General features: G+C 44.5%; 2 protein-coding genes across 7 annotated transcripts in view; one reads left to right on the forward strand and one right to left on the reverse strand.

Moving 5' to 3' along the window:
• The first annotated feature begins 9,745 nt into the window (after positions 1-9,745).
• On the forward strand, positions 9,746-16,218 carry dbx1a (developing brain homeobox 1a). Of its 2 annotated transcripts, XM_037094414.1 has the most exons (5): positions 9,746-9,780; positions 12,938-13,272; positions 13,400-13,501; positions 15,149-15,351; positions 15,491-16,218. In XM_037094414.1, the coding sequence occupies exons 1-5, from the start codon at positions 9,773-9,775 to the stop codon at positions 15,776-15,778; spliced, it is 936 nt and encodes a 311-aa protein (XP_036950309.1). In that variant the 5' UTR covers positions 9,746-9,772; the 3' UTR covers positions 15,779-16,218. The 2 variants fall into 2 exon arrangements, with proteins under 2 accessions (XP_036950309.1, XP_036950308.1); XM_037094413.1 differs by lacking the exon at positions 9,746-9,780 and having other exon boundaries at positions 12,609-13,272.
• A 54-nt stretch (positions 16,219-16,272) lies between these two features.
• nav2a (neuron navigator 2a) overlaps positions 16,273-25,219 on the reverse strand; it is a 107,316-nt gene continuing 98,369 nt past the window's right edge. For all 5 annotated transcript variants that reach the window (XM_037094415.1, XM_037094416.1, XM_037094418.1 and 2 more), the window contains 13 exons: positions 23,758-23,930; positions 23,422-23,575; positions 23,041-23,227; positions 22,679-22,779; positions 22,491-22,586; positions 22,124-22,301; positions 21,701-21,936; positions 21,416-21,567; positions 21,214-21,285; positions 20,915-21,111; positions 20,663-20,781; positions 19,511-19,711; positions 16,273-19,282 (listed from right to left, as the gene is read on the reverse strand). In XM_037094415.1, the coding sequence (XP_036950310.1) occupies positions 19,157-19,282; positions 19,511-19,711; positions 20,663-20,781; positions 20,915-21,111; positions 21,214-21,285; positions 21,416-21,567; positions 21,701-21,936; positions 22,124-22,301; positions 22,491-22,586; positions 22,679-22,779; positions 23,041-23,227; positions 23,422-23,575; positions 23,758-23,930 (1,992 nt within the window). In that variant the 3' untranslated portion in view covers positions 16,273-19,156. The remainder of the gene's footprint in view (positions 19,283-19,510; positions 19,712-20,662; positions 20,782-20,914; positions 21,112-21,213; positions 21,286-21,415; positions 21,568-21,700; positions 21,937-22,123; positions 22,302-22,490; positions 22,587-22,678; positions 22,780-23,040; positions 23,228-23,421; positions 23,576-23,757; positions 23,931-25,219) is intronic.

The raw sequence follows: 25,219 nt of genomic DNA on the forward strand, positions 1-25,219 counted from the left end.
CAGGAACAGGGTTTTTTTTTTTTTTTTTTTTTTTTTTGACATACTGGTGCTTTGCCTTCCATCTGTGGAGACTGTTGACTCCAGTCAATTTTAAGGCTTTGAATTGCACTGTGACTAGTCTTGCCTCTGTTGAACCTGTTATACATTAGCTTACCTTGTTTTAATGTGTTGTTTCTTGATGTCTTCCTACATGTTTTTAATGTATTTTAAATGCCTTTTAACTTTCCTTTAACATCATTTTTCTGCCCCCCATTTTCTGTTTTACTTGGCTGATAGATACAAGCTCATAAAATATTTGTTAGCAATAAATCTCTGAGAGTTTTGTCTACTACTGACAAGATATGGTTTGTCTGACAGTAACAAATCACTGCAAGAAAAATACATGTTTTTGTGATCTGGCAACACAGTGGTAAGGGTTGGTCAGGCTGAGTCAAGGGTCATGGTTAGAGTTAGGTGACTTCTGTTGACTTGGTTATAGTAATGACCACATGATTGTGTGAGCAAACAACATCATCCATGGGTAACAGAAACCAACATTAACTGGAAGTGAACGGCGATCTCTGTTCATCTCTGGCATTTCATTGACCCATCCACCCACCACGATGCTGTGCCTCTATAACAGCATCTCACTACTTCCTTCTTTAGTCCTGACAGAAAAGAGTCATAATTCCTACAGTTTATAGAGGGCCGTGTCACAGGCACTAATTTACTCAACAAGAAAAAAACAATGAGAAATCTCCAAACCTTGACATATGCTGGGTGTATTTGTGCCTCATGTGGGAGTTTAAATTTTTCTAACAGTCTTAAAAACATTTCCTGACAATAATTATTACTTTTGATGTATGAATACTTTTACTTTTTTTTTCAATACTGCAGCTGACTGAAAAGCCAAGTAGGGATAATGGAGAAAACAAAGAGCAAAGAAAAATTTTCATTCAGTCGAATGACGTGTTCTGCAGACTACAACAGAGTGCAAAAAAAAAAACCAATGGACATTTTGAATGCCGCTCAGCTCCAGTGTAGCCGCTCCTCAACAGTGTGGACCTGTGCAGTGAAGATGAACAGAGTCAATGCGCCCTCAAAGACCTGGGCGGTGAGCCTTTCCACACTGCAGTTTGATTGACACTGTCTGTCACAGGCAATGAACTCAACTGTTTTTTTTTTTTCAGCCCTCCTGCCGCTCCAGGGTTATGCGCGGGGGGACATTTCTAACAACGTTTTACAGTAAATCATTATTTTTCATTTGTATGACCACTAATTAGCCTTCCCCCCTTTGCCAGCGGTGACATTATACAAACATGCATTTCCATTCCTAAACCCCTGACTTCCCAGTCACTGTCATACATTTACATTTTCTAACCTTTATATGTAAAGCCAAGCGGCTATAGGGGCTGAATGTTGCCTCCTTATGGTGCAGCCTGGTTTTAAGCCATTCAAATTCAGCCTCAGTTTGGAGGTGCAGGGCTTTGCATATTCCTCAGTCCTCAGGGACCGTGGCACAGGCAGGCCTACCTTTGTCTGCACCTCAGCCCGTGGACCTCGGGGGACTTCTTTGCTCTGATCAGGCCTCCATTTAAACAAGTGAAACAAAACCGGCATTTAAACCAACGAGGTTCCCTCCGTCAGAGATTTATTTGCAAGCTGTTGCCCTTCTGCTCGTGGTCCGATGGTAAATGCTAATTGCTCGGGTCTTTTGCACTATTTCCCAATCTGCATTTCCACCAAGAAAAAAATTCACCCAGTTTACCTGCTTTTGTAAAGTTTTAAATCAAACTCTGTGCGGAGTAACAGTAAATGTTGCCAAATAGAAGGTGAAGATTTTGTTCGGTTCTGTTCTATTGAGGGAAAGCAGGCCGACTGCTTAGCTGTCTTTTTTTCCTCTCCAACTGTTATTTTCTTTTTAATGACACATTCGGGCACTTCAAAATCTTCTCCGACAATAGATCTAATATAGGCTGCCCTCCAGCCCTCACCCTCACCTCTGTTTCTATCGTCTCAGACACTTGTGAGGAACTATGGCTAAATTAGTCTGCTTAGAAACAGAGAAGTGCCTTAATTAAAACTTCACCCTCTCTCCAAATCCCCCTCTCGGCTTTATCCTTCTTCTTCTCATCCTCTTTCCTCCTCCACGTCCTCCCGCGTCTCATCCAGCAGACAGAAGGGGGACATCGTTGACTTGCACTCCAGGGCCTTCACTTGTTCGCTGGCCTTAATAGAAACTCCCCGTTAGATACAATGACCTTGCAAATTAAAGGAGTGACTGTCCAAATTAAATCAAGCAAATCAGCCCCATGCAGGCAGGCCGGGCTCTCAGTCTGAGCTTAGCCTGCTCTCCTTAGCCGCCGCCCCCCCCCCCCTTCCCAACCCTTCAGTCTTTCTCATAAGCGAGAGGTGAGCTGAGGGAGTGAATGGAGGTTTTCTTCGCAGTCCTCCTTGAGATGCTACTTCTTGCTAATTAACTGGTGCTCTTTGTCATCTCCTCTGTGAGTATGAAGGACTTCGGGGAGGCTGAAAAGAGCTTTCTCAACGGGCCACCCTTGCCAACTGTCTCTTGCTCTCATGCACTCGTCATTCTGCGCTCTTTGTCAGGTGTTGCAATAGCGAATGAATTGATAGTGCTTTTATTAATTAGTTTTCCCGCACGCCCCCTTAATGCCATTATTGCGCCAACTTTGCGGACTTGCGGAGGGGAAGGGGCCGAGTGTGACGGACATTCTCTGTGCCTGCCGGTCATTAAAAAAAACTATTTTCATATGAAAGAGGGGTAAAAACATTCGCTTCAAAGTGTGCGTGCCTGTTTGTATGTGTGTGAGCGTGTCGGTCTCTTTGCATGTGAATGCAGCCGTGATCCCTGGACTCAGGAGACGGCCCATCATGGCCTGTCATCGCTAATCCTTGAAATATTGCCCCAGTTCAGTGAATGGTGTAAAATTGGAACATATGTTACATTATTCTGTAAATCTTTCATTATACCGTGATCGCCCGCTTGTCATCTCATCCTCGCCTCTTTTCACAGGCCATCCCTCACAGGCTGCAAACATCCTTTTAACAGTTATTCGCGAATATCTGTTTTTTGTGTGTGTGTGTGTGTATGTGCGTGTGTGTGGCACACATTCACATTCTCAGATGGCATGAATGATCGCGGCAGATTTACTTCAAGGAAGAGCACGGTCGAAACTATGTGTCTGCCGCTTCACAACAAATGTTAGACGTGATTTCCCATCCATCTGCCGGGATCTCTGAGATTGCCGGAGATCTGGCCCGGCTGCGCTGGTTGGACACACGTCGTAAAAGCTAACAGGGTTGGACTCCCAGACTGTGACACTGAGATTTGCTTCTCCCTTGATCAATTAGTCCCCGCTTGTCCCGCTGTATCTGCCTCAGAATAAAAGGCCGCAAAGATCCATCAAACTGTAGACACAAAGGCAGGGCGATGGGAAAATGTTAAACGAGAAGCATGGCCATGGATAATAGCTGGAATCACACCGTCTCATGGTAAACTAGAAAAGCAAAAACTACTGGATCCAAAAAACTGTCTACGTGTGTGGCATGGCAAACAATGGGTCACAAAGTTGTTGTTGTTGTTTTTTGTTTTTTTTTACATCTTTCATATTCCCTAAACAGAAGGCAAGGATTAAGAGCCGACTGAGCTCCTTCCATCTTTAACTTAGCTCACGTTTTGCCAAATGAAAGGATGGCGTCTCCTCTGGAAGCTTTACCTCAAGTGATTTTCTGAAGGCAAGTGGACGTTTCAAATTCCTGCTCTGCGGCTTCTTGTCTTTGGAGTGGACTCTCTCTCAGGCCATTGTGCTCTCCTTGACCTTAAGTGTCTTATCATTTGGCCCTGCAGAGCAGAGGTCACTCTGCAATAGATGACCCTTCCCCCTGTCCCTTCCATTTCGGCTTTTGTACAAGTGCAAGAGGTCTCTAGGACTTTCCAGCTACAGATGATATTAAAAAAAAAGAGTACTTTGAGATAATCACTCACGCAGCTTTGAATGATGGGAATTAGACAATGTATGGAAAAGTTTAAGATCAAGAGCAAGATTTACAGACTTTATTCATCTATCAAGTATCTGAATCTTTTTTTCTTCTCCATGGTTCTGGTGGACTGACTTAACCCCACATCCTGGTCATCATGAAAGGCCGCTCGCGATCCTGGTCTCTAATTGTTCACTCAGCTGATAGCAGGGAGAAAAAAAAACAAAAAAACATGAAAGTAACCCTGTGTCTCACTGTCTCTGATCTGGATAAACTGTGTCATTTCTCGCTCATTAAGCTGAATCCGAGCTCAACGTGGCTGCTAAACCTGAGGAGAGAGGAGGCGCGAAGAAGAAGAAAGGGTGAAATGGACTGCAGGACGTGGTGAAAGGGATAGACGAGTGATGGTTTGGAGAAGTGACAAGCATAAAGGGGGAGTGAAAGAGCCGGTGGAACGGAGGTCACCTCACCTAGGGCCCATTAGATGCCTCATAATGCAATGATGGGATCAATTACAGGCCACACTGGGACTGGGATCCAGCACAGGCCAGTAGCTTCAAATGGATGTATGTGACTTTGAGATGCAGAACTTTGACTGCTCCAGGAATCAGACCTGGGGGGTCTGCTGTGTGGAAAGTCAGTCAGACCGCATTACTGCTGTCTGTATGACCAAAGACCATCACCGTGCTGACGGTCATCATGCATCACAGAGTTTCAACGGGGTAAATGGACCAGCTGATGGTCCACATCCGGGTTGAAGAGAACTATGGCAGCCCTGTTAGCTTCTGCTGCCGGCCGCCGGCAAACTGCCACCTCACGCTGAGGCCCACAGATGTTCTCTTACCATGTGTCTGCTGTTGCGGCTTTATCAGTGGATATTCCATTTACCGTCCATTACCAAGTCAAATATTTAACAAACTCTGTATTGTGCTGGATTATTGCATCACCGATGTAGAACAGGAGCCAAACACAAAGATAACATGTTGGTATTGTATGTGTCTGCAAACCACAGACACATTAAACTGAGTTTCATTCAGGGCTGCCAAGCAAGAGACCACTGTTCAAGACCACTTTCACTTCCCATTTTACTCTACAAGACTGGGTCATTTTAGCCTCTGTTGGGATGTTTTATAGCTGTCTTTGTGGCAGTAAAACTGGGTACTCTTAATGTGACATCGGGTCATCGTCCAGCTGTGTTTTGAGCATTTTGAGCAAAAACATGATGTTTTCCCAACCCTGATGGAGTGTTTCTTATGCCAAACCAGGCCATTAGCGCAGCATTGTCCAACTGAAATGCGAAGAAACATGAATTCCTGCAATTGTACAACGCATTTGTTCTAGCATTTGAGTTGAGTATAGATGCAAGATAAGGATCCAGCACAGTCACACACTATGGGGACAGTTGCACTTCTGCTTGATAAATCACTCGATTCATGAAAATTGGCGGTGATTGATTGTCTGTCACTCATGATTAGTAGTTATTTCAGAACTACTTTCAGTTTACATCCACATTGGATGAACGGTGTACCAACTGTGTCCATTTTATAGATAATTCTCTGAATTTGAGGGGACAAAATGTAATTGGACAAATTCACATAATCTTAAATGAAGCCTTTTAATATCTGATATCATATCATTTGTAGTCACTAGCTGCAGTCTCTTCCCTGATGGTGCTTTGCGAGGCCTGTACTGCAACTAAGTTCACTTCCTTGTTGATGATCTGGTTTTGTTAGATTGAGGTCAAGAGACCAGAACATTCCACCATTCCCTGAAAAACTGTTACTGCCTTGTTTGAAGGTTTAGAAGTTGAAAATTAGGATAGAAATCAGCACTTTAACAGTATTATCAGTGCTAGAAGACCATTAAAAATGTTTTGTTCTCTCAATCTGGTTGCAATGACACTTAAAGTAGATCAGCTTGTGGATCCAAAGCGTTATGGGTCCAAATATTTAAATTGGTTTTGAGGAATCTTAAAATACATCCACTGTATGCTGTCTAAAAAGTGCAAATCACTCATTTAAATGCAGGCCAAAGTCAGCAGGAGCCTCAGCTGACGAGGCAAAAGAACTATGGTTTGGAATACAGCAGAGACATTTTTTCAAATGAAATCCACAGAATCTGAAGGTCAGCACTGTCCATTCATGACAACATAAACACTGAACTCTTGCTCCCAGCCCTGTTTTTTCCCCCTCTACGTGAAAGAAGACAAGTGGAAAAAGCTAAATGTTCTGTCGTTTTGTTGTTGATCTTCGATTAATCATGAGAGGCCAAGTGCAAGAACCGTGTCCAGCCTTGTTTATGCAGGGCTCAGCTAGGGCCCTTTCAAATACACACATACACTCGTGCACGCGCGCACACACACACACACACACACACACACACACAGTGGCACATGCAAACGCACACTTGTGCAGCAGGAGCAGCAGCAGCACTGAAAAGATCACTGGTTTCCTCCTGTTATGCAAATGCATCAAAACGCTTGAGTGAGAATTATATATGAATCCAATGAGGCTTTTTCTCTCTTTTAGAAATGCTTAGCCACAAGTACTGAGAGCTCTCAATGGCAAGCGTCCGCTTCACTCCCTGGCCATGCGTATTATTCAGCTTGACGAGACGCAAACTGACATAAGCACCCGGGCTCACTTTCACCCACTGGCAATCCGATTATATGGCCAACACGGCATCAATACTGCAGGGCCAACAGGCAGTGAAGTCCGTCAAGCATCCCCTCCTCCACCCAAGCCCCTTCTTTCCCCATTCATACCTTCTTCTTCTCCTTCTCCTTCTTCTTCTTCTTCTTCAACTGCCCCGCAAAGCTACCCCTCCTACACACACACACACACACACACACGCACACACACGCACACACACACACACACTTCTTCCAGCCTCCAGCCGCAGTAAACAACAAACTTGCCGGCCAGAATCCTCAAATAGCAAGTTTTAGCCCAAGCAAAACTTTCTTGGATAAATAGGGAAGAAAGTGGAGCAAAACTTTGAGTTGCTCCTTATTTTTCAGTAGTTCAAGACTGAAAACAAGCCTCCTCTTTCTGGTCCTTGTAACTGAAAACATGCAAAAAAAAAACCAAAACAAAGCATTTTATTGCATTTTTCATCCATCCCCAGCTTGTCCTCGCCGGCTGTGCAGCTCTGAAGAGCACAAAGACAGTATTAGGCAGCTGCATGTGGTGGCCTCCTGAACCCTGTCTAGTGTCTGCTCATTCCATAATAATCAGATATTAGCCGCTATATCTATATCTGTATCAAACAAGTGCCTGCAGGTCAGCTCGACCAGGAGAGTCACCGCTAATGTCACGACGGGACTCCTAAGCTAAACCGGTCTTGACAACCACACAGCCTGGCCTTCTTTCCGTGCTGCGCTGTGACGCTTGGGTCCTCAGACGGGGCACCCGTTGAAGCAGTGGGTGTTTACATGACGCTACCCGAAAAGACTGCCAGGTGCTGGGGGGGGGGTCGGAGTGGAGGCTCCTCTTGCAAATCGGCCCGCATCCGTGAAACTAATGTAGAGATGAGATTAAAACTTGCAGAGAGATACATTTGCAATTGATTAACGCTGAGCCACTGTGACAAATTGTATATACTTTTGAGGGAGTGTGTGCAAGTCTTTGTGTGTGTGTGTGTGTGTGTGTGTGTGTGTGTGTGTGTGTGTGTGTGTGTGTGCGTGCGTGACTTGATACAACATTGCTGCCAGTTTATAGATATAACTAGAGAAGCTGGTTACACAGCAACTATTCGTGAGCGCAGATGCTTTCTTTGCAGCAACCAGAATTAAAATATTTAGATTCGACTGATCGAACGATTTCAGGTAGAGTTTAATGAGCCAGTGGAAGGTGTTCCACCTGCCTGCCCGGCCCTTCTAAAACAAGGATTTAGAGGACTACTGTATTTCCTCTGCACCCCTCTGTTTTGTCTGGTATTAATGAGCAATTAACTTTGCATACAAGGTCACGGACAATGGTATTGGTTGTCAGATTATGCTAATGCTTTTGGCTGTGGCTGCACTGAAAGAGGACAGGGAATCCCTGTGAATAGAGAGGGTTGTGGCCTTTCTCCAAGATGAGAAAATGATATGCAAACTGTACCAACATGCGCTTTAAGAGGATTAGGACACCACTCGACATCCATACTGACAACGGGTAATAAGTGAACAGCAGAGAGGGGAGGCAAGCGTCCCAGTCTGGGCCGGAGAGGGAGCGATTCTGCTTCTCCAAAAACTTTCCGCGGTTGGAAGTGAAACTTGTCTGGACAGTTAGTGAAAACGCAAATGTGAAATTGATGCTCTTAACAGCGTGATCTGATGAGCTGTAAACGTGGTGGTGGTGGTGGTGGTGGTGGTGGGGGGGTGAGGATGAGATCAAACATGATGACAAAAGCCCCAACTGAAAGAATTCAGTGTGGGGTGAAGGAGATGAGAAAAGGAGCCTGGGGTGAAACTAAGAAGTTGAACTCCCATGGCCAAGAGAGAGGGAACAGGTGCAGCTAGAGTTCATACAGAGCGCTTTGTGCACTGATATGGCTCCCGTCCATTTGGGGAAGAGGGAGGGGCCCATGTTTAATACAAAGTTAATATCGATTTAATGCTTGTCACTGCTCTTCTGAATCTTGCGGCATTGCTAATTCGCTCAGCGTTGAGCGGGGACTTTTCTTTTTTTGCACCGCCCGCGCCAGATGCTGCGGGGACCTTCAGCGCCGAGGTGAAGCCGCGGCCAAAACACCCCAAGTGGGAGCTGCTGCTGAGGTGAAGCCCGGTCACAAACTGAACCCGCTGAAATAGATGTTTGGTTAACAGCTCATGGCATGAGCGAGGATAAACTTCAGCGTCGTTTAAAAATTCATGCAGACTGGGATGTTTTAAAGGATCACTGGGCTCAAGTCTGAAATAGGTGGCTAAAGTATTTGAAAACTTGGAGTAAAAGCAGTAAGTTTGAGAAATGCTTAATAAAAACTACTAACTTAATTTTACTTGAAGTTCAGTTATTAAAAATTGACATAACGGCGACAACATTGAGCATCAAAAATAATGTTTTTATTTTGCATAAGTCCTTCTTTAGTGTTATTTTATAGTTTGAGGTTATTTTGAATGAAGCATTACATTCAATATACAAGCAGCCTGTTTATTGGAGATGGTTGCAGTGAAACTTAAGCCTGTTTATTATTGGGTAGAATAATGTATAACACTTTATCCTGATTTGATTAAAATAATTATTGACCCCCCCCCCCCCCCCCCACACACACACACACACACACACACACACACACACACACACTCACCTGTGTCACATCACAGAGAAAATCCCCATTAAAAAAGGGATACCATATCCAATTATACCAAACATCTGCCACTCAGATTTAACTTTATTCTCTAAACTTTTCTTGAAGCGCCTCCAGTAGCAACATTCACAACATCACAGTGTCGTCATCACTGCCCGGCAGCATCGGGAGAGGACGTGCTGTAACAGCACACCGGCTAATTCGCCAGGACGGATGTGTTAACTGAAATGAAGCGGTTTTTTTTTGCGTTTAACCAAACCCTGATGGATTTGGATGCGGGCTGAATTGCCGCAGGGCGGAGATGGATGGACTGGTGACCGGTGTCATGCACGAGGCTGCAACCAGTCAGCACAATCTGTTCATCCCCGGTGAAGTGAAAGGATGGGGAGTTCCCTTTTCCTCGGTGCGTCCACGTCACCGATAAATAATGAGGGAATAATAAACAGTTAACCACCTGTCGGACCCGCGGCACAATGGCGCGGCCCATACAGAGCCTCTCATGCATGGGTAACATATTTACTCAGCCCCCTTTCACTTAACGAAGCAGAAAGAGAGCCAAGACAATGGTTAAGTTCATCTATTTGGTAAACTGGCTCCGCCGGAGAAAAAGTGTGATAATCCGATCATATTCTGAAGTCTGTATCGTGCAAAATGTAGCTGGAACAAAAAAAAAAAAATCAACTAATTAAGATTTATTATGAGTTTAAGTGTCAGGGGAATCCCTTTAGGGTTATTATATTCTATCATAAATGACTGATATGAGTAATCCTCCTCGTAGATAACGATGCCATGAGTGATAATCATCAGTTGGAGATCCCGAGGGGGACGTCAGCCTGTCGCGAGAGCGTCAACATAATGAGAGGGCGACGATATGGATGTTAAACACATATACAGCGCTAAAATACCATATTTAATAATGGATGAATGACGTTTTGAATACAAGCGAGCCGACACAATGGTAAAAATAAATTAATTAATTAATTAAAAAAAGCATTTGAACTCTACACATGCGCACCACCGACACAGGAGAAGAAATACGCGATAATAAAAGTGTAATAAATAATGTTTGACCCGCTGATGGAGGCTACCTCATGTCTCAGTAATGTCATGGAAACTTTACTATGGGTCCCGCAGTAACAGCACTGAAGTGATGGGGGCTCAGCGGGCTCTAACAGGGTGGAGGAGGAGGAGGAGGAGGAGGAGGAGGAGGAGGTGTTTCTCGGCGCTAATATTTCAGAGATGTGCTTTTAATGGCTTTAATTCAGCCGCGGCCAGCTGTTTTTACTCGGCCTGGTAAAGGAGCGGGGACGTGGCAAGCTTGCAAAGCTCGTAAGAAATTAGTCTCGGTCAGCCAGAGCAGCCCATGCTTCCTGCTAACCATCTGCTTACCGCTCACAAAGGGAGGATTTCGGGCCGCTAAGTAAAGGAATATGGGCTCATAAAAAGGCTTTGAAGGTCTCGTTACTGGTCGGAGGTGTAGCTGCGCTGACGGGCGCGCCGTGTTTAACGCCTGTTTTGCGCGTCCTTGCGCCCGTAAAGCAGACGCACCTCTGATTAAAAAAAAAAAAAAAGAAAAGAAAAAAAAGCGTTGACTCTGTCCAAAAGGATCACTTCACGGGAGGCGTTCCCTTTTTAATTATCGGATCGTGGGCCGGTTTATATTATGTTGATGTTGAACCACTTATCGTGATCTGAGCTGATCCCAAATAACGCGAGCCGGACGGGCCGCTTCACTTCAGCCCGCTGATGTCCCTGACTGAATAAAGGAGACGGATAATGTGGACTGAACTGCGGATAAATCTTCAATAAATTACAAGTTTTATTGCAACATTTTTTGATAAACACCGAGCCGTTTTCTTCTGTGGTTCTTTTACTGATATGAGACATTTCGGCTATTGAAACATAAAAAATGTTAATTCAAAAAATATATGTTTAAATATAAGTATTGTAAATATTATTTGGGTCAAACTTTAAAGCAATTTTGCAGATTCACCATTAGACCTCAGTTTTTGGATATTACGCGCGACTTTTTTAGGTGGAAAAAGATTGAAAGTGTAAAACATTTGTCTGTAAAATAATTAACTTGAAGACCAAAATTTAGACTACATTAAAACATTAAGTCTAGAGCATAGGCAACATGACAAAAAAGACACAAACGAAAAAAAAAAACTATACAAATAAAGAATTACCACAAATAAACTAAATGACAGCTTAAAAAAAACACACAATCAATAAACATTTGTTTATATTCTAAATCAGACTATTTGTTTTAATTCTCATTTATTATTTATTCATTTATTTTAAACAATTAAGCGTACTGTTTTGTTCTTTGGGCCCGCAATGCATTTGCGCCTCATTGCGCTGCTTTTAGGGGCAAAGCTGACAGAACACGACTATCAGGCTCCGAGTCGCTTTAATAAGAGTTTTATAAGGGGTCTCAGTGTCCGCTCATATGAATGCGTTTTAAATCAAATCACAGATGCACTTTTATTCAGCCGGTTAAAATAGCAGAACAAAACCGTCTTTAGAAATAAAGCTTTTTTTATTCCACTGGGCTTTTTTTTTTTTTTTTTTTTTTTAAAGGCGAGAGAGGGAAGGAGAGAAAGGCCGAGGGGCGCCTCCTCTGCAGCTGAGGGTGACAGTTAGTTCATGGTTAACAGGATCATGAGCGCTCGGCTCAGGCCGCACACTTCTCCTGTGCGCACTGAGCTGCGGCTCCGCGCTCTGAATGAAGCCTGTGCAAAAAGAGTGATATTTAACACATCTGTTAAAGCGTTTTGATAGCAGAAATCCGTTTAAGACATTATTCCATGACGAGGGCCAGATTGAGTGTTGAGAATCCTATGAAACCCTAAAAGTGATTTACATTTGAGATGCTGCGCGGCATCTGCGACTAATGTAGATTTAACGATAAATAAAGATGATATAAATCTGTTGTTCGATCAAGTTTGGCCGATTTTTTTTATTTATTTATTTTATTTATTCAGCCCGGCATCACAAATCATAAACATGCTTCACGGTTTAAATAATGAAAAAAGTTTTAGAAAGTTTAAAGAAAATGTATTTTTCGCAGCGCTGAAAATAGAATAAAAGAATAATTTAGCATTTTAACGAGTATATTTTTATATCCCGAATAACAGAGAAACACTCTGAATGGAAGAGAATAATGTATCTTTTTAAAAAGTGCTCATTAGAAGCCCCCCCCTCCTTTTAATGACTGGATTCGTAAAGATTGCTCTTTAATTAGGCCGCTTGCCTCTGCCAAACAAAACAAATTGAAAGGAAAGTGGTCAACATGCAAAATTGATGACCGAGCCTCTTTTGTGGCGGGGGACAATTGTGTGTTGCTTGCTTATGAAGTCTAATGCAATCATAAATTGCGTCCTCCGGCCAATCAGCGCGCCGGGGGGATGCGGCATGAAAGCGACCCATGTGGAGAACTTTGTTGAGCCCCATTGTTGGTGCTGTCAGCCCTGAGCGGAGGGCCGGGCGGGGGCAGGCCGCTATAAAACTCCTCTCCCCAGAGTGAGGAAACCAGAGGAGTTCAGCAGCCATTCACACTGATTCTCTCCCAGCTACCACAAGGAGTATCTCACATTTCACACTCTTGTTTTGTTGTTGTTTTTTTTTTTTTCCTCCAATCCGGGACCATGATGATCCCAAGTGTCCTCGCGCCTCCAGCCCTGTACCCGGGGCTGTACCGGCCCGCCGCCTCGCTGCCGCTCCACCAGACCCTGCCGTCCGTCTTCCCGACGCACTCCAGCTTTCTAGTGGAGGACCTGCTGCGGATAAGCCACCCCGCCGCCTTCGTTAACCGGACTGCCGCTTCGTCGAGCGCCTCCCCGCAAACGGCCACCGCCACCGTGTCCTTCAGCGGCGTGCCGGAGCGCGCGATGACGCGCGAGTCGTGCTCGCCGAAGACGTCGGTGGCGAGCAGCAAGGACCCAACTTTTCTCAAGTTTGGAGTGAGCGCCATCCTCGCACCTTCACCAAAGACCGGTGAGCAGGCAAACTCCACCTCTGTGTTTCCACCTCCCGTCCAAGCTGACGTTTGTTTAGATTCGTTTTTTTTTATTATTATTCTCACTCTGGAAAGATGCTTAACATGTGTGATGTTCCTCCACAGCGTCCTTAACCCCCGCGATCCACAGCCTGCACTCCAAGACCTTCCCCTTCCCCTGCTTTGACGGTACCTTTCACCCCATATTCAGGACGCCTTATTTACCAGGTAAGCACATCTTTTTACGCATCCACCCACCCTTTGGGCTGCAGATTGTCCCCTCGTTAGCCTTTGGATTTCTGTCACCTACTAATTGCATTTAAATGTAAAACAGTGTCAGCCCCTGTCGCAGATTTTTTTTTTTTTTTTTACTTAACCAGAAAAGAAGAAATCACTGTCTTATTAATGGGGACCGCTGGCTCTGGCCCCTGCCCGGTCCCACCCACCCACCCCCTAATTAACCAATTATCCCAAATCGTCACGCTCTAAATTTGAGGCGGGGTGGCGAGTTATAGTCCCCCTCCCTCCCTCCCTCGCTTCCCATTGGGGGGCGTTTTGGCATTTCCCTCGCCCCGCGTTTTCCCACAGAGCCCGGGGGGCCACCGGGCCGCTGTGGCGGGCAACAAAGCCCTCAGCACCGTGACCAATTCTGGTCAGCTCCCACCGGGCGAACCACCCACACACCCCGGAGAGTGACTTTTACCAAGGGGGGGCCAAAGGCGTGAACCAGTCATGCACTAATTTCCCTATTAGGCGCTATTGAGAGTTTTCAATATTCTCACAAGACCACATAGCGCGGTGTTGTTCCTGATTCTGCTGCGGCCACAGGGCAGCTACAGTCCGGCGGACGTCCAGTCGGCGCGGAGAAGAAGCGTCCTGCGCGGAGGGATGTTGAAGTACAGGGAGCTTTTCTTTCTTTTCTTTTTTTTTTTTTAAAGTCCCAACTGCATCCAAAATGTGTCAGCTGGGGATTTAAAAAAAAAAAAAAAAAGTTTCTCCCCTTCGTGCCGCACGGCTCATAGGATAGGTTACCACTGACCTCCGATCCTCACTCTCTGTGTGCCCCTAAACGTTCCTCTATTCTCCGAGCGGGCCAATCAACGACTTGAGATAAAGAATAATCTCTTAGAAAAGTCTATAAAGTAGCTAGTCCGTGCTTTCAATTCAGGCAAATCATAATGGAGATGGAGTCTTTTCATGGGCTCAGCTGAATGCCTCAACAAAACAACTCCGGGGCCTTGAATAGCTTTTCGTGTTCATTTAATGAAAATGATTTGAAGGCACGAAGGGGAAGGAAAAAAAAAAAAAAAAAGTCCCCCCCCCCCCAACACCGGGCATCAGTATTCTGGTATGCAGTTGTGTTTAGTTTGAAAGTGTAAATCTCCCTTTGTTGCGATAATATATGGCCTTCGCCGCCTGTCCAGAGTCTTTTCTGCGTTAGTTCATTACTACACAATTACCGTTCACGGTTTATTAACTCTTCTATCCGCCCTCACAGGGTTCCTTAAAGGATATGCTACCTCTTTACCATACCAATGCGGTTGGGGACCGGCCAATGTGCTAATTAGTCACCTCGTGCCATTTCACTCAAAACGGAGACGTATTGCACGGCTCCAAAAAAAAAAAAAAAAAAAAAAGGAGGGAGGGGGACACTTCCAATACTAACTCGTTGAAAAGTATGGCTTTAAAGAGAAATCATTATATTCATACGGAGCCTCCCTGATGTCCGAGAGGTCTTAAGTTCGGTTTTATTAACAGAGAGAAACGTTTGTCATAGTGTCGTCATAGTGATTTCCTCTCTGCCTATATGCGTTCTGAGATGTGTCACAGAAAAGAAATCTAACAGGTTGTCTTCTGTTTGTTTTGTTATTTTAGCATCCTCATCAGTCGTTCCCATCCCCGGGACGTTTTCGTGGCCCCTGGCCGCCAGAGGGAAACCCCGCAGAGGGATGCTGAGGAGGGCGGTGTTCTCCGACGTGCAGCGCAAAGCCTTGGAGAAAATGTTCCAGAAGCAGAAATACATCAGCAAGCCCGACAGGAAGAAACTGGCCTCCAAACTGGGCCTCAAGGACTCACAGGTAAAAACAAACAAACAAACAAAATAAACAAAAAAACTTTAACATGTGCTTAAAACATGCGCCGTGCGTCATTTGCGCGCGAAGACCACGTTGCGACCCCCTTTTCTCACTCACCGATCTCTTTTTTTCCTGTCCACAGGTGAAAATCTGGTTCCAGAACCGGCGGATGAAGTGGAGGAACTCTAAGGAACGCGAGCTGCTGTCGTCCGGCGGCTGCCGCGAGCAGACGCTGCCCACCAAAGCCAACCCGCACCCGGACCTGAGCGACGTGGGCAAGAAGTCCTCGGCCGACGAAGAGGAGGATGAGGAGGAGGAGTTCAGAAGAGAGAGGATGAGGGCGGCAGGCTCCAGCATCTCCTCTCCATCTCTTTCCAGCAAGCACTCGGACTTCTCAGAGTCAGACGAAGAAGAAATAACAGTATCTTAATTTATTTTCTGACAAAAAGCAAATTAGAGATATAACCCGTGTTTTTGTTTTCATATGAGACTGTGACCACATTTGTAAGGAGCTGCCGCCCTGAGACAAAGAAAGAGCCCATAAATGTTCAAAAAAACAAACAAAAAGTTTCACTCGAGTGTGTTTCACCAGCGCATGCGCACTGTACAGGATCGGCTTCTGAGACACAGTTTGCTGTTTTGCACAGCTTTGTTCAATTGTACAGTATTTTGTACAATTTTGTATGGAAATTTTATGCCAAGATTATTGAGTTACTTTCACCTTGAATAGAGTTGTTTATTGAAAAAAAAATGTAGCTATTTCGTTAATAATTTATATGGATGTGTTTAAGTATGTTGCATTGTGTGCTGTATATATGTTTATTTCACACTTTTTGTACAAATACCAAATAAAATTGTAAACAATTACAAGTCACGTGTGTGTGCGTGTTTCAATTAAAAAAAAAGAACATTTTTTCCACAAAGTTCAATCATAAATAATCATTAATTTTATTGAATCACAATAACTTAAGACTAGTACAGTGATAGATTTAATTCTCCGAGCCCTCGGCAGACCGGCGATGACAAACAGCACCGACCCGCTCTGATGTAAAGAGACTGTACACAAAATACTCCTTTTTTCAAGTACTGTTACAAATCAGCTAGAAAAGAAGTCATCAAAATGCTGCGAGATAATCAACTATTTACAAAGTTATGTTACATATAAAAAAAAAAAATGTACATAGCAAAGAAGGCTAAACATTCATTGAGTTTGTGAGTGATAAAACTGACAGACTGGTCAAAATGCTTTTTTTCGACAACATCCACACCTCTCGGAGCAGGCGTTGACACGAGACGAGCAGAGAATCAGTCTCTTTGTGCTTACAAGGACCGTAGCAGGAGAGCCTCTATAAAATACACAGACACACATGTGGACAAAGAACGTGGGCGACAAATCCAAAAAGTCTTCACAAATCTGGTTTCATGCTGTACGTCTCATGGCGGGGGGGGGGAGAGACAAACTCACATTCAGCTTTTGGAGATCTGGATGAATGTTGCATAGGATCAATGACAAAAAACACCGAAAGCGATGCATGACCCCCGCCTCTGAACGCTCCCCCTGCCCCTTCCCAGAGGACAAGGCTGGGAGGTTTTAAAGTAAAGAAAGAAAGTACAATATTCTTTATTTTTTTAAGCCACAGAAATGATGTCAAACCGTTTTTTATGTCACCATTCAACCACAAGTACCTTTATACCTTTAACCTCAGATTAATTATATCACTATAAACAAAGCAGCATATACACTTAGTCGTCGCTTAATTAGTTCGACAGGTTTTATCGTGACATTTGTTCATCGCCGATCACGTAATCGGAACAGACTGTGAGCATGGCGACAGTACAGTCAGAAAGGATGGGGATGAGGTATAAAATCGCATCTTCCTAGACTTCCCTCATCCAGTCAACCTGCAAAGACGTTCTGATTTCAAGCACCGAAACACATCTATATAATTTCATCTTTCCTCGCTAGTGGTCCGAGTATTTACACCAGCTTCACAGCGCCGGGTCACACATGCACACGCCTTTAACTCTGAAACCCAGAGTGCTGCTTCTCATTCACGATTCCACGGCATTGGTGTCTGATATGATGAGAAGTCGACGTCACTCCCCCGAGGAGAGGGTCGACTCGGGAGCCCTGTTAAAGTTTACAGCCATTTAGACAAATAAAGAAATCAGCTAATGCACATATAGTCTTTTAGAAAAGAGTAAGGCATTGTTTGTTAGAGTTCGGTCCAGCACCAAAAGAGATTCGTGCTACAACAGCCTGTTCAGGCCAATGTGCATGGATACATCGAGCGAGAACTTAGAAGTGGTTGAGGCGTTAACTGTGAAATAATGTGACGAGTCACGACACAAATAAGGACATTATCTCAAAACACAGTAAACGTTAAAAAGGATAAATCCAGCCATGGTGAATGTTGACTTTCAAGTAAGCGCCTGTTCCTCCTGAAAGTGTTTTGTTTTTTGTCTGACGGGTGTGTGTGGACACACATGTTGTTTTGCTCCATTTCAAAAGAGACTTCTTTCTGGTAGAACAACAGTTTCTCAGCAGTGAGGCAGGATGATTAAAAGATATGGAGAGTCAAGTAAGGAGATACGCTTGATTCAAATCAACCAAAAATTCTCACCACAATCATCGCTGATGCAAGAAGGTTTTGGTTATCTAGAAACAAGCCCTGTTTTTTTTGAGATTTTCTTCCCCAGACGCTGACATTGTGATGCTGGTGTTAGAACGTTGCTACAGTGTGATATCATGGATTTGCATTTAAAAAATTCTCGTTTTGAATGCAAACTAAAGTTACTTTTTTTTGTTTAGCTAAAAAATGTGACTCTGATATAGCTTAGAGTTGAATCAAATCACACAGAACCCCTTATGAGCAAAGCTCCCTCATAATGCGGCTTTGCTCTTTTACACCGAATCATCACCGTCTAATGTGACGACTCTGTGTCCCATCTTTTTTACTCACATCGGGTAGGTAGACCGGCGCTACATTCTCGCCTTGAACTGGCTGTGTCACAGGGGCTTGTGTCTGGAGTTTGGGATGTAAAATGAACGATCTGTCTGAGGAGTTTCTGACAAGGGAGAGCAAACACGCTGTCTTAACATTCACTTTGGCTCGATTTACCCTCCAGCAATCACACAGGCAACTTCAGCCCTAGAGGAGGAGGGAGAGCAGAAGGCTGCTGGCTGTTCGTACATCCATCCAACCAGCAGCAGGCTCCTCTCTTTTCAGCAGTCGGTAACTCGCGAGTCTCTGATGCTCTTGAGATGAAGGGCTGTATCGCCATCTGCAGGCAGCTCAGGTGCGCTGCAGCTGGTCCTGCCCAGCTGGAGTGTGATGAGCCTGACGGGCTGGAGCCGACTCTGCAGCTGCAGCTCGGTGGAGGACTCCTGGCTGGTGTTCAAGGATGCTGATGGCTGGTGATGATGGTGAGGATGACGCCCCAGCAACAGTGACAGGCTGTGTGCTTTTATTCTGTCCGTCTGAAGTAGATGTCAGGCTCCTGACAGAGGAGCCACTGGCCACAGCGGTGAAAAACAACAAACAAAAAAAATAAAAATAAAAACAGTGCAGCGCAGTGTAGTGCAGTGCAGTAGAAACTTTTGCTGCCCGTTTTCTGAAATGCGATTTGAACTTCTTTTTTTTTTTTTTCTTCTTTTTAAATATTTGGGTTACCTGCACCCAAATTAAGGTGGCTGGATTTTTGTGGCATGAAATTATACTCTCAACAAGAAGTTCTCAGGGTGAGAACAGTTCTTATAAAAAAGTTCCTCCTGCAAAACCGATCCCCGCGATGCTTTTTAATGACATCACAAGGTCGACTCCAGCGACGAGTCCAGGATGTCGTCCTGGTGGCTGTTGCTGTTGGAGTCGCTGTCGTAGCTCTGCGGGCTCGACGATGTCGCTGCCTCCTTTAGACGCATCAGCATGTTCATCTGTTGGCAGAAACAAGTGTCAGTCTGAACTTTAAAATAACCTGTACCCTTTAAAGACTACACAAATTACTAACGTTCAAGCTCTGTAGCAAGCTAGCAAGCTGAGGGAGCTATAGGACGATGATTTTGATATCAATGTCGATTTAACTGTCAATTTAAAAAAAAAAAAAAAAAGATGCTTAGCAACAGGTATAAAGCCTGGTCTTCTTCATGTGTGTTCTGGCTCACCAGTGGGTCTGCGTCACTGTCGCTCTGTGTCGGCTCTTTCCTGACTCCTTCTCTCGGGGCAGAGTAGCCATCGAAACCGACGTCCTCAGGGCGGAGCTGCAGCAGCGGGGGCCATTCAGCTGGAGTAGGGGTGGCTGACCATGGGTAGGTGTCAATCACCCAGGCAGCAGGGTCCTCCCACGCTGCCCTGCGACCGTACAACTACAGAGAGACAGAGAATGTATCAATGAAACATGCTGGAAGATGCTCTGAGGCATGTTTAGCGTTTCGGACTGGGACACGAGTGGCCCGAGGGAGCTGTTTTTCTGTGACTGAGGTTTGGTTTGTGAGGAAAACAGTATGGTAAAAAGGTAGCTTGTTGTCCAAAGTTTATTACATATTAAGAACTAAAGATTATTAAGATGAGTTTTTTTCTGGTGGAGTTGCAGCCTCAGTAAAAGGTGTTTTCATAACCCCTTTCAAAATGGGAAAAAAAACCCTACATGGCCTTTGTCTTCAGTGGGAAAAGGTACTATTCCTGCCCTCATCACTCTTTAATTTATCATATTTTTGCACTTAATCTTTGTCTCGTCTGGTGTGATTCTATGAAACGTGTTTAAGTTCCAGACATCGGCATTTAAATCATCAACTCAAATGCGAGTGAGCTTATCAGTGTTTAATGAAATGCTGCATGTAGGCGCTAATTTTGCCGCCATTTCAGCCCGACGACGTGGTTTCTCTTCTATGTTGCCGAGAGACAAATTTGCCTCGGCTCTGTCGTTCCAGCTCCCCTTCACTCCCACTCAGAGGTTACATTCTGGTAATTAGCTGCTGCCTAATTAAATCAGATGCTAATTACACGCAGATTGAGAGTACAAATTGAATCCATTTCACGTTGATGAACATAAGCCTGGTCCTCTGAGAGGGCAAATCTGAACGATTCTATAATTACACTCACTACACTTCATGGAGACGGATCCCTCAAACATCCCCTCAGAACTTTGAACCAAGTCTCTTCATTAACACATTTTACTGTTGCAGCTAAAAATGTTACAATCCTACACATGTGCTGCATAGAACAATCTAATAACTTGCTCTCTCACTCCATAAATTTAATTTTCATTCGGTGCAAGTGGAAGGTTTTTGAGATCTCAATATAACTGGGTTTGTTACCTGAAGTCCCTCTCGTACAGCCTCCAACATGTAAGGGATGATGGAGTAGTTCCAGAGGTCAGTGAACCAAACCCTGGATCCCTCCACGTCCATGGGACAGGACAAGAAGAGACGAGGTCCTACAAGCCACAGGAGAAGACAGGTAAGACCATGATTTATTTATTTATTTATTTATTTATTTATTTATTTTACACGTTTACACGTATGACATATCTTAAAAGATCAGTCTTCAAGTCTACATTGTTCTCTTACCGATGGTGACATCAGAGGAGCTGTGCATTTCCAGGAAGCGGTTGAGGTGGTGCCAAACCCGTGGGATCCAGTCAATGATCTTCACCAGCTCCATGTTACGCGTTCGGCTGCCGATCTCAGTCTCGATCAGCTTCCTCCTCAGATAGCGACCGAGGAAGCCTTTCACTGGCTCCATGTGGTTGGCACACAGCACCCATCTGATCAGAGAACATACAGGTGTATCAGGACTTAGATGAACATCATTCCAGTGGAAAAAAAAAATGTGTTGGAAATCTTTCAACTTATCAACAGCAGTGTACCTGAAGTTGTGGTGAAGCTGCAGGTTGGGGGCAGATGATGTGGCTTGGCTCATGGTACCGATAATGTAGGGGCTGAAGAGAGAGAGAGAAACAGGACATGCAGCGTTAAAGTAGAAGGAATGAGATGGTCTTACTCTGAGAGCCCTATTTTGAGTTGAAAAGTTAAAGTGAGACATTTAAAAAAATTATTTATTCAACTGACCAGTGCTGGTAGTTGCAGTTGAAGACACCATTAAAGATCTCTCCCAGGGAGCTGACGTGGTGCAGGTTGTCCAGGATGACCACTAGAGGGCTGTCTACCCCCGGGACACTGCTGCACTGCTCAGCCAGACCTGACAGGTACTGACGCAACTCCTACAGAGACAGAAAGCAGCGTTTTATATCGGGTGACCATTAGTAATTTTTTATTGGATATATATACAAAAACTTTCTGACCTAAAAAAAATCCAGAGCTGGATTCACAAACCATTCAAACTGTGTTATGTACCTTGCTGGACTTGTGGTCCACGTTGAAAGTGACGATGGCGTGCGGTGTCAGAGGTCGGCCCTCCAGCAGCAGCAGGTGTCGAGACAACTGATTGGCCAGGTAGGTCTTTCCTGTCCCGCTGGGGCCGGACAAGATGACGCGCCTGTGCTCCTTCAGCAGGGAGACGTAGCGCTGCAGCATCGGCTTCGGGATCAGGGTGTCGAAAACGAGGGAGTCCACGTTCTCACTGCTCACACCTGGGCACACACACACACACACACACACACACACACACACACACACACACACGTCAGGATATATAAGTATAAGCAAGCTGCACAAGCTTTATTGAAACGGTTTAAACCACTTTTAATGATGACTTTTTGACAGTCTTTACGCTGTAAAAGATAGATGTTAAATAAATGATATTTGTAGTGCTGGCACCTTTCAGTTGGATGTTGATGGTGTTGCTGTCTCCCACCAGGTAGCCACAGGGCAGCAGCTCCGGTGTAAGAGCTGCGCTGGCGCTGCTGGGCCGGTGGATTTCTCCGATTTTGTATCCCTCCACGCTGTCTGAGCTCAGGCCCAGCTGGCTCATGGGGTCCACATGGGTGATGTATTCCTGTCAGACACAAAGTCTCTGCACTTAGAGGATGATTCGTAAAGGGATACCAGCTATTATACTTGACCTAAATGATCACCGATCTTAGAAGTCATTTAAACTCAAAAAACGTAAAAGTCAAACTTTATCCAAACAAAATGATGCCAGAGTTCCTGATACAGTATTCTGTTCATCCCTGTTAATGTTTACCTTGAAAAGTCGTCGGACCACTCCATCCAGGACGTCCCACTTGGTTTTACCGCTCACACCGATGCAACCAATCAGAAAATGGCGAGGACGGCCCTCCTGCGATGGAAAAAAAAAAAACATGCTTGATTTTAGCTGCCAGGAGGTCTACAATTTTTGGGTCTGAGCTAGATTTTCACAGCAGGTCTCACCTCTCCCCACTTGCTGTCCTCGTCCAGGCTGACGACCATCTTCACGTGTCGCCCCTCCTTCCTCATCCCTCCCTCGCCACCGGTGTCGTCCAGCAGCATGTCTGACGGGTAGGCGGAGCAAAGTCAGACAAGGTTTCTACATGTTTTCAGTAAGAAAGCTGCTTAACACATGTAAATTCAGTGTCTGTTTAGTGGAGGAAATTATTATTTTATTTGGTCCAAACTGACCCAAAAATTGTCTTGAAGCTGAAATTACCCGACAATAAACAATTGTAAAAACATACTGTTGTTGTTGCCTATTCTGTATCTGGTATAGATCTACCAGGAACTGTGTAGGCCACATGACATCAGCTCTGTCTTACCTAGGCTGGTGGACTCGCTGGTGGTGAGGTTGAGGCTGTGCTGGGGGAGCCCCGGCCCGGTTCCTTGGGCCTGGCTGTGTGTGTGAGGGGGAGGAGAGGATGAGATGGAGGCCTGGGAGCCCATCCTGCTGCCCTGATTCTCCACCTTCAGACGATCGTTCTCTGCCTTCAGCTTCTCGATCTCCAGCTGCCAGCACAGACACAAACAAAGTCAGCTGACAAAAAATAGCTTTAAGAATAATTCTAAGTAATTTGGAACTTATATTATATACAACTAATGTGAAGTATTTAAATGCGTTCTGATTTGCCTTTTAATGTGACGTTATTTCCTCTAATGTTTATTTTGTAAGTGTGTGTTTGTGTGTATGTTCGTGTGCAGACCTGCATGCGGTTCATGGCCTCTCGTAGCTGATCCAGCTGATGGGCGGAGCTGAGAGCCTCCAGGCGGATATCCGTCAGTTTCATCTCCTTCTCTCTGAGCTCGCTGCGCAGCTGCATCACCATCTCCGCCTCGCTGTCCAAACACTCAGACAATCTGTACACACACACACACACACACACACACACACACACACACACACACACACACACACACACACATACACACACACACACAAGCAACATGGTTTAGTGATATGATAAACTGTGATTTAAGCAGAGTTTGATACTTTTCCCTTCTGCTCTGTTTGCACAGTTCCAATGATGAGGCCTACGTACAGCGAGTTGGAGTGTGTGTTCCTGAGCATGTGGCTGGAGGCTCCGGTGCCGTTGTGGGGCAGTTTAGGGGAGGATGGCAGCGACGAGTCCGTCATCTCCTCGATGTCTGAATGAGAGGAGGCCGATTTGGGAGATTTCTTCTTGCTGAACGCTTGCTTGAAGGAGCTTCGCAGCTGCAGGTGGACAACAGAGAAAAAACATGGAGAGAGACGGTGAGCAGACGAGGGGCACACTCCCAAAAACACAGCTGAAGGAGGAGGAGGAGGAAGAGGAGTGCGCTGGGGAAAGTGGAGGAAATAGTGAGGAAAAAAAGTGAGTAAGAGGCAGAAAGGGAATTGTGACTGTTTTATGACTTGAGCTCAGCTCTGAATTCAAACTCAGTGTGTGTAATATGTTTACATTGTGTGTGTTCCAGAGAAAGGTTGAGTGTATAGCGAGTGTTTACACTCAGGCCTCACTGTTTTTGTTTAATTTATATTCATATATGTATCATTAATATATTAGTATCTCTCTCAATGTAAAGGTGACATTTTCTCAGGGAGCAGCATGATGAGAATTCTTTAGGAGACAGAATTCAATATGGATTTTTTTTACACAGAAAACCAGATTTCGTGTATAATTTGCACTGGAATCACTCACTAGTTGAACCATTTTTCATTTTCCTAGTCTTACTTAGATGGACTCTGATGCAAATTGGAAACATAATTATCATTTTCTTCATTTTTCTTTAGACTTGCTAAAACCAAAATGTTTTTTAAGCTGCTCCTGTAAAAAAAAAATCTATAATTTCTTATGAAAATCCATAAGAAACAAAAACGACGTATAATCTGTTTGATTTCCTCATATTATTTGAGTTTGACTGAGAAATCCACCTTCAAATACTTCACGCTGTTACCATTATAATTCCATGACGTTCAATTCATAATAATAATTGTCATTCACATATTTTTGGGAACCCACGTCCCCTCGACTGAGATGGTTTGCTTCTACTTTAGTTTTGAAAGCTGTTGCTTTGGTGCATTCTTACTGTTTTCTTCTTAAGGGGGATGGAAATGGATCTCTGCGCCTGCTTTAAAATCTTTCGTCCTTTATAACATTCTTTCAGTTAAAGTTAACATGCGACTTTACAAATAATTTGATTTTCAGGGACATCAAGACATTGTTTTACTTTCTGTCTGTTCTGTCGTGTTTGGCCAGTTACACCAAATCACTAATACCCCTTTTCTGACAATGTCTAAGTATTTTCAGGTGGATTTTTCCTTTCAAGAGCTGACTCAAGTGTCATAAAAGCAGTTTTCAGGCAGAAGCAGTAATAAAAAGGAGAGGACAGGCACTACGGTAGCAGCAGAGGGCAGGAGGTGGTCAGAGGTGAGTAACCTAGAAAAAGTGCAGGTGTTAGGCAGCTTTGTTTCTTTCAGTTCACACAGCATACCATTCTTACCTCATAGACCTGCCACATTGA

The sequence above is a fragment of the Acanthopagrus latus genome, chromosome 4 (genome assembly GCF_904848185.1).
Source record: "Acanthopagrus latus isolate v.2019 chromosome 4, fAcaLat1.1, whole genome shotgun sequence".
Classification (NCBI taxonomy): Eukaryota; Metazoa; Chordata; class Actinopteri; order Spariformes; family Sparidae; genus Acanthopagrus; species Acanthopagrus latus.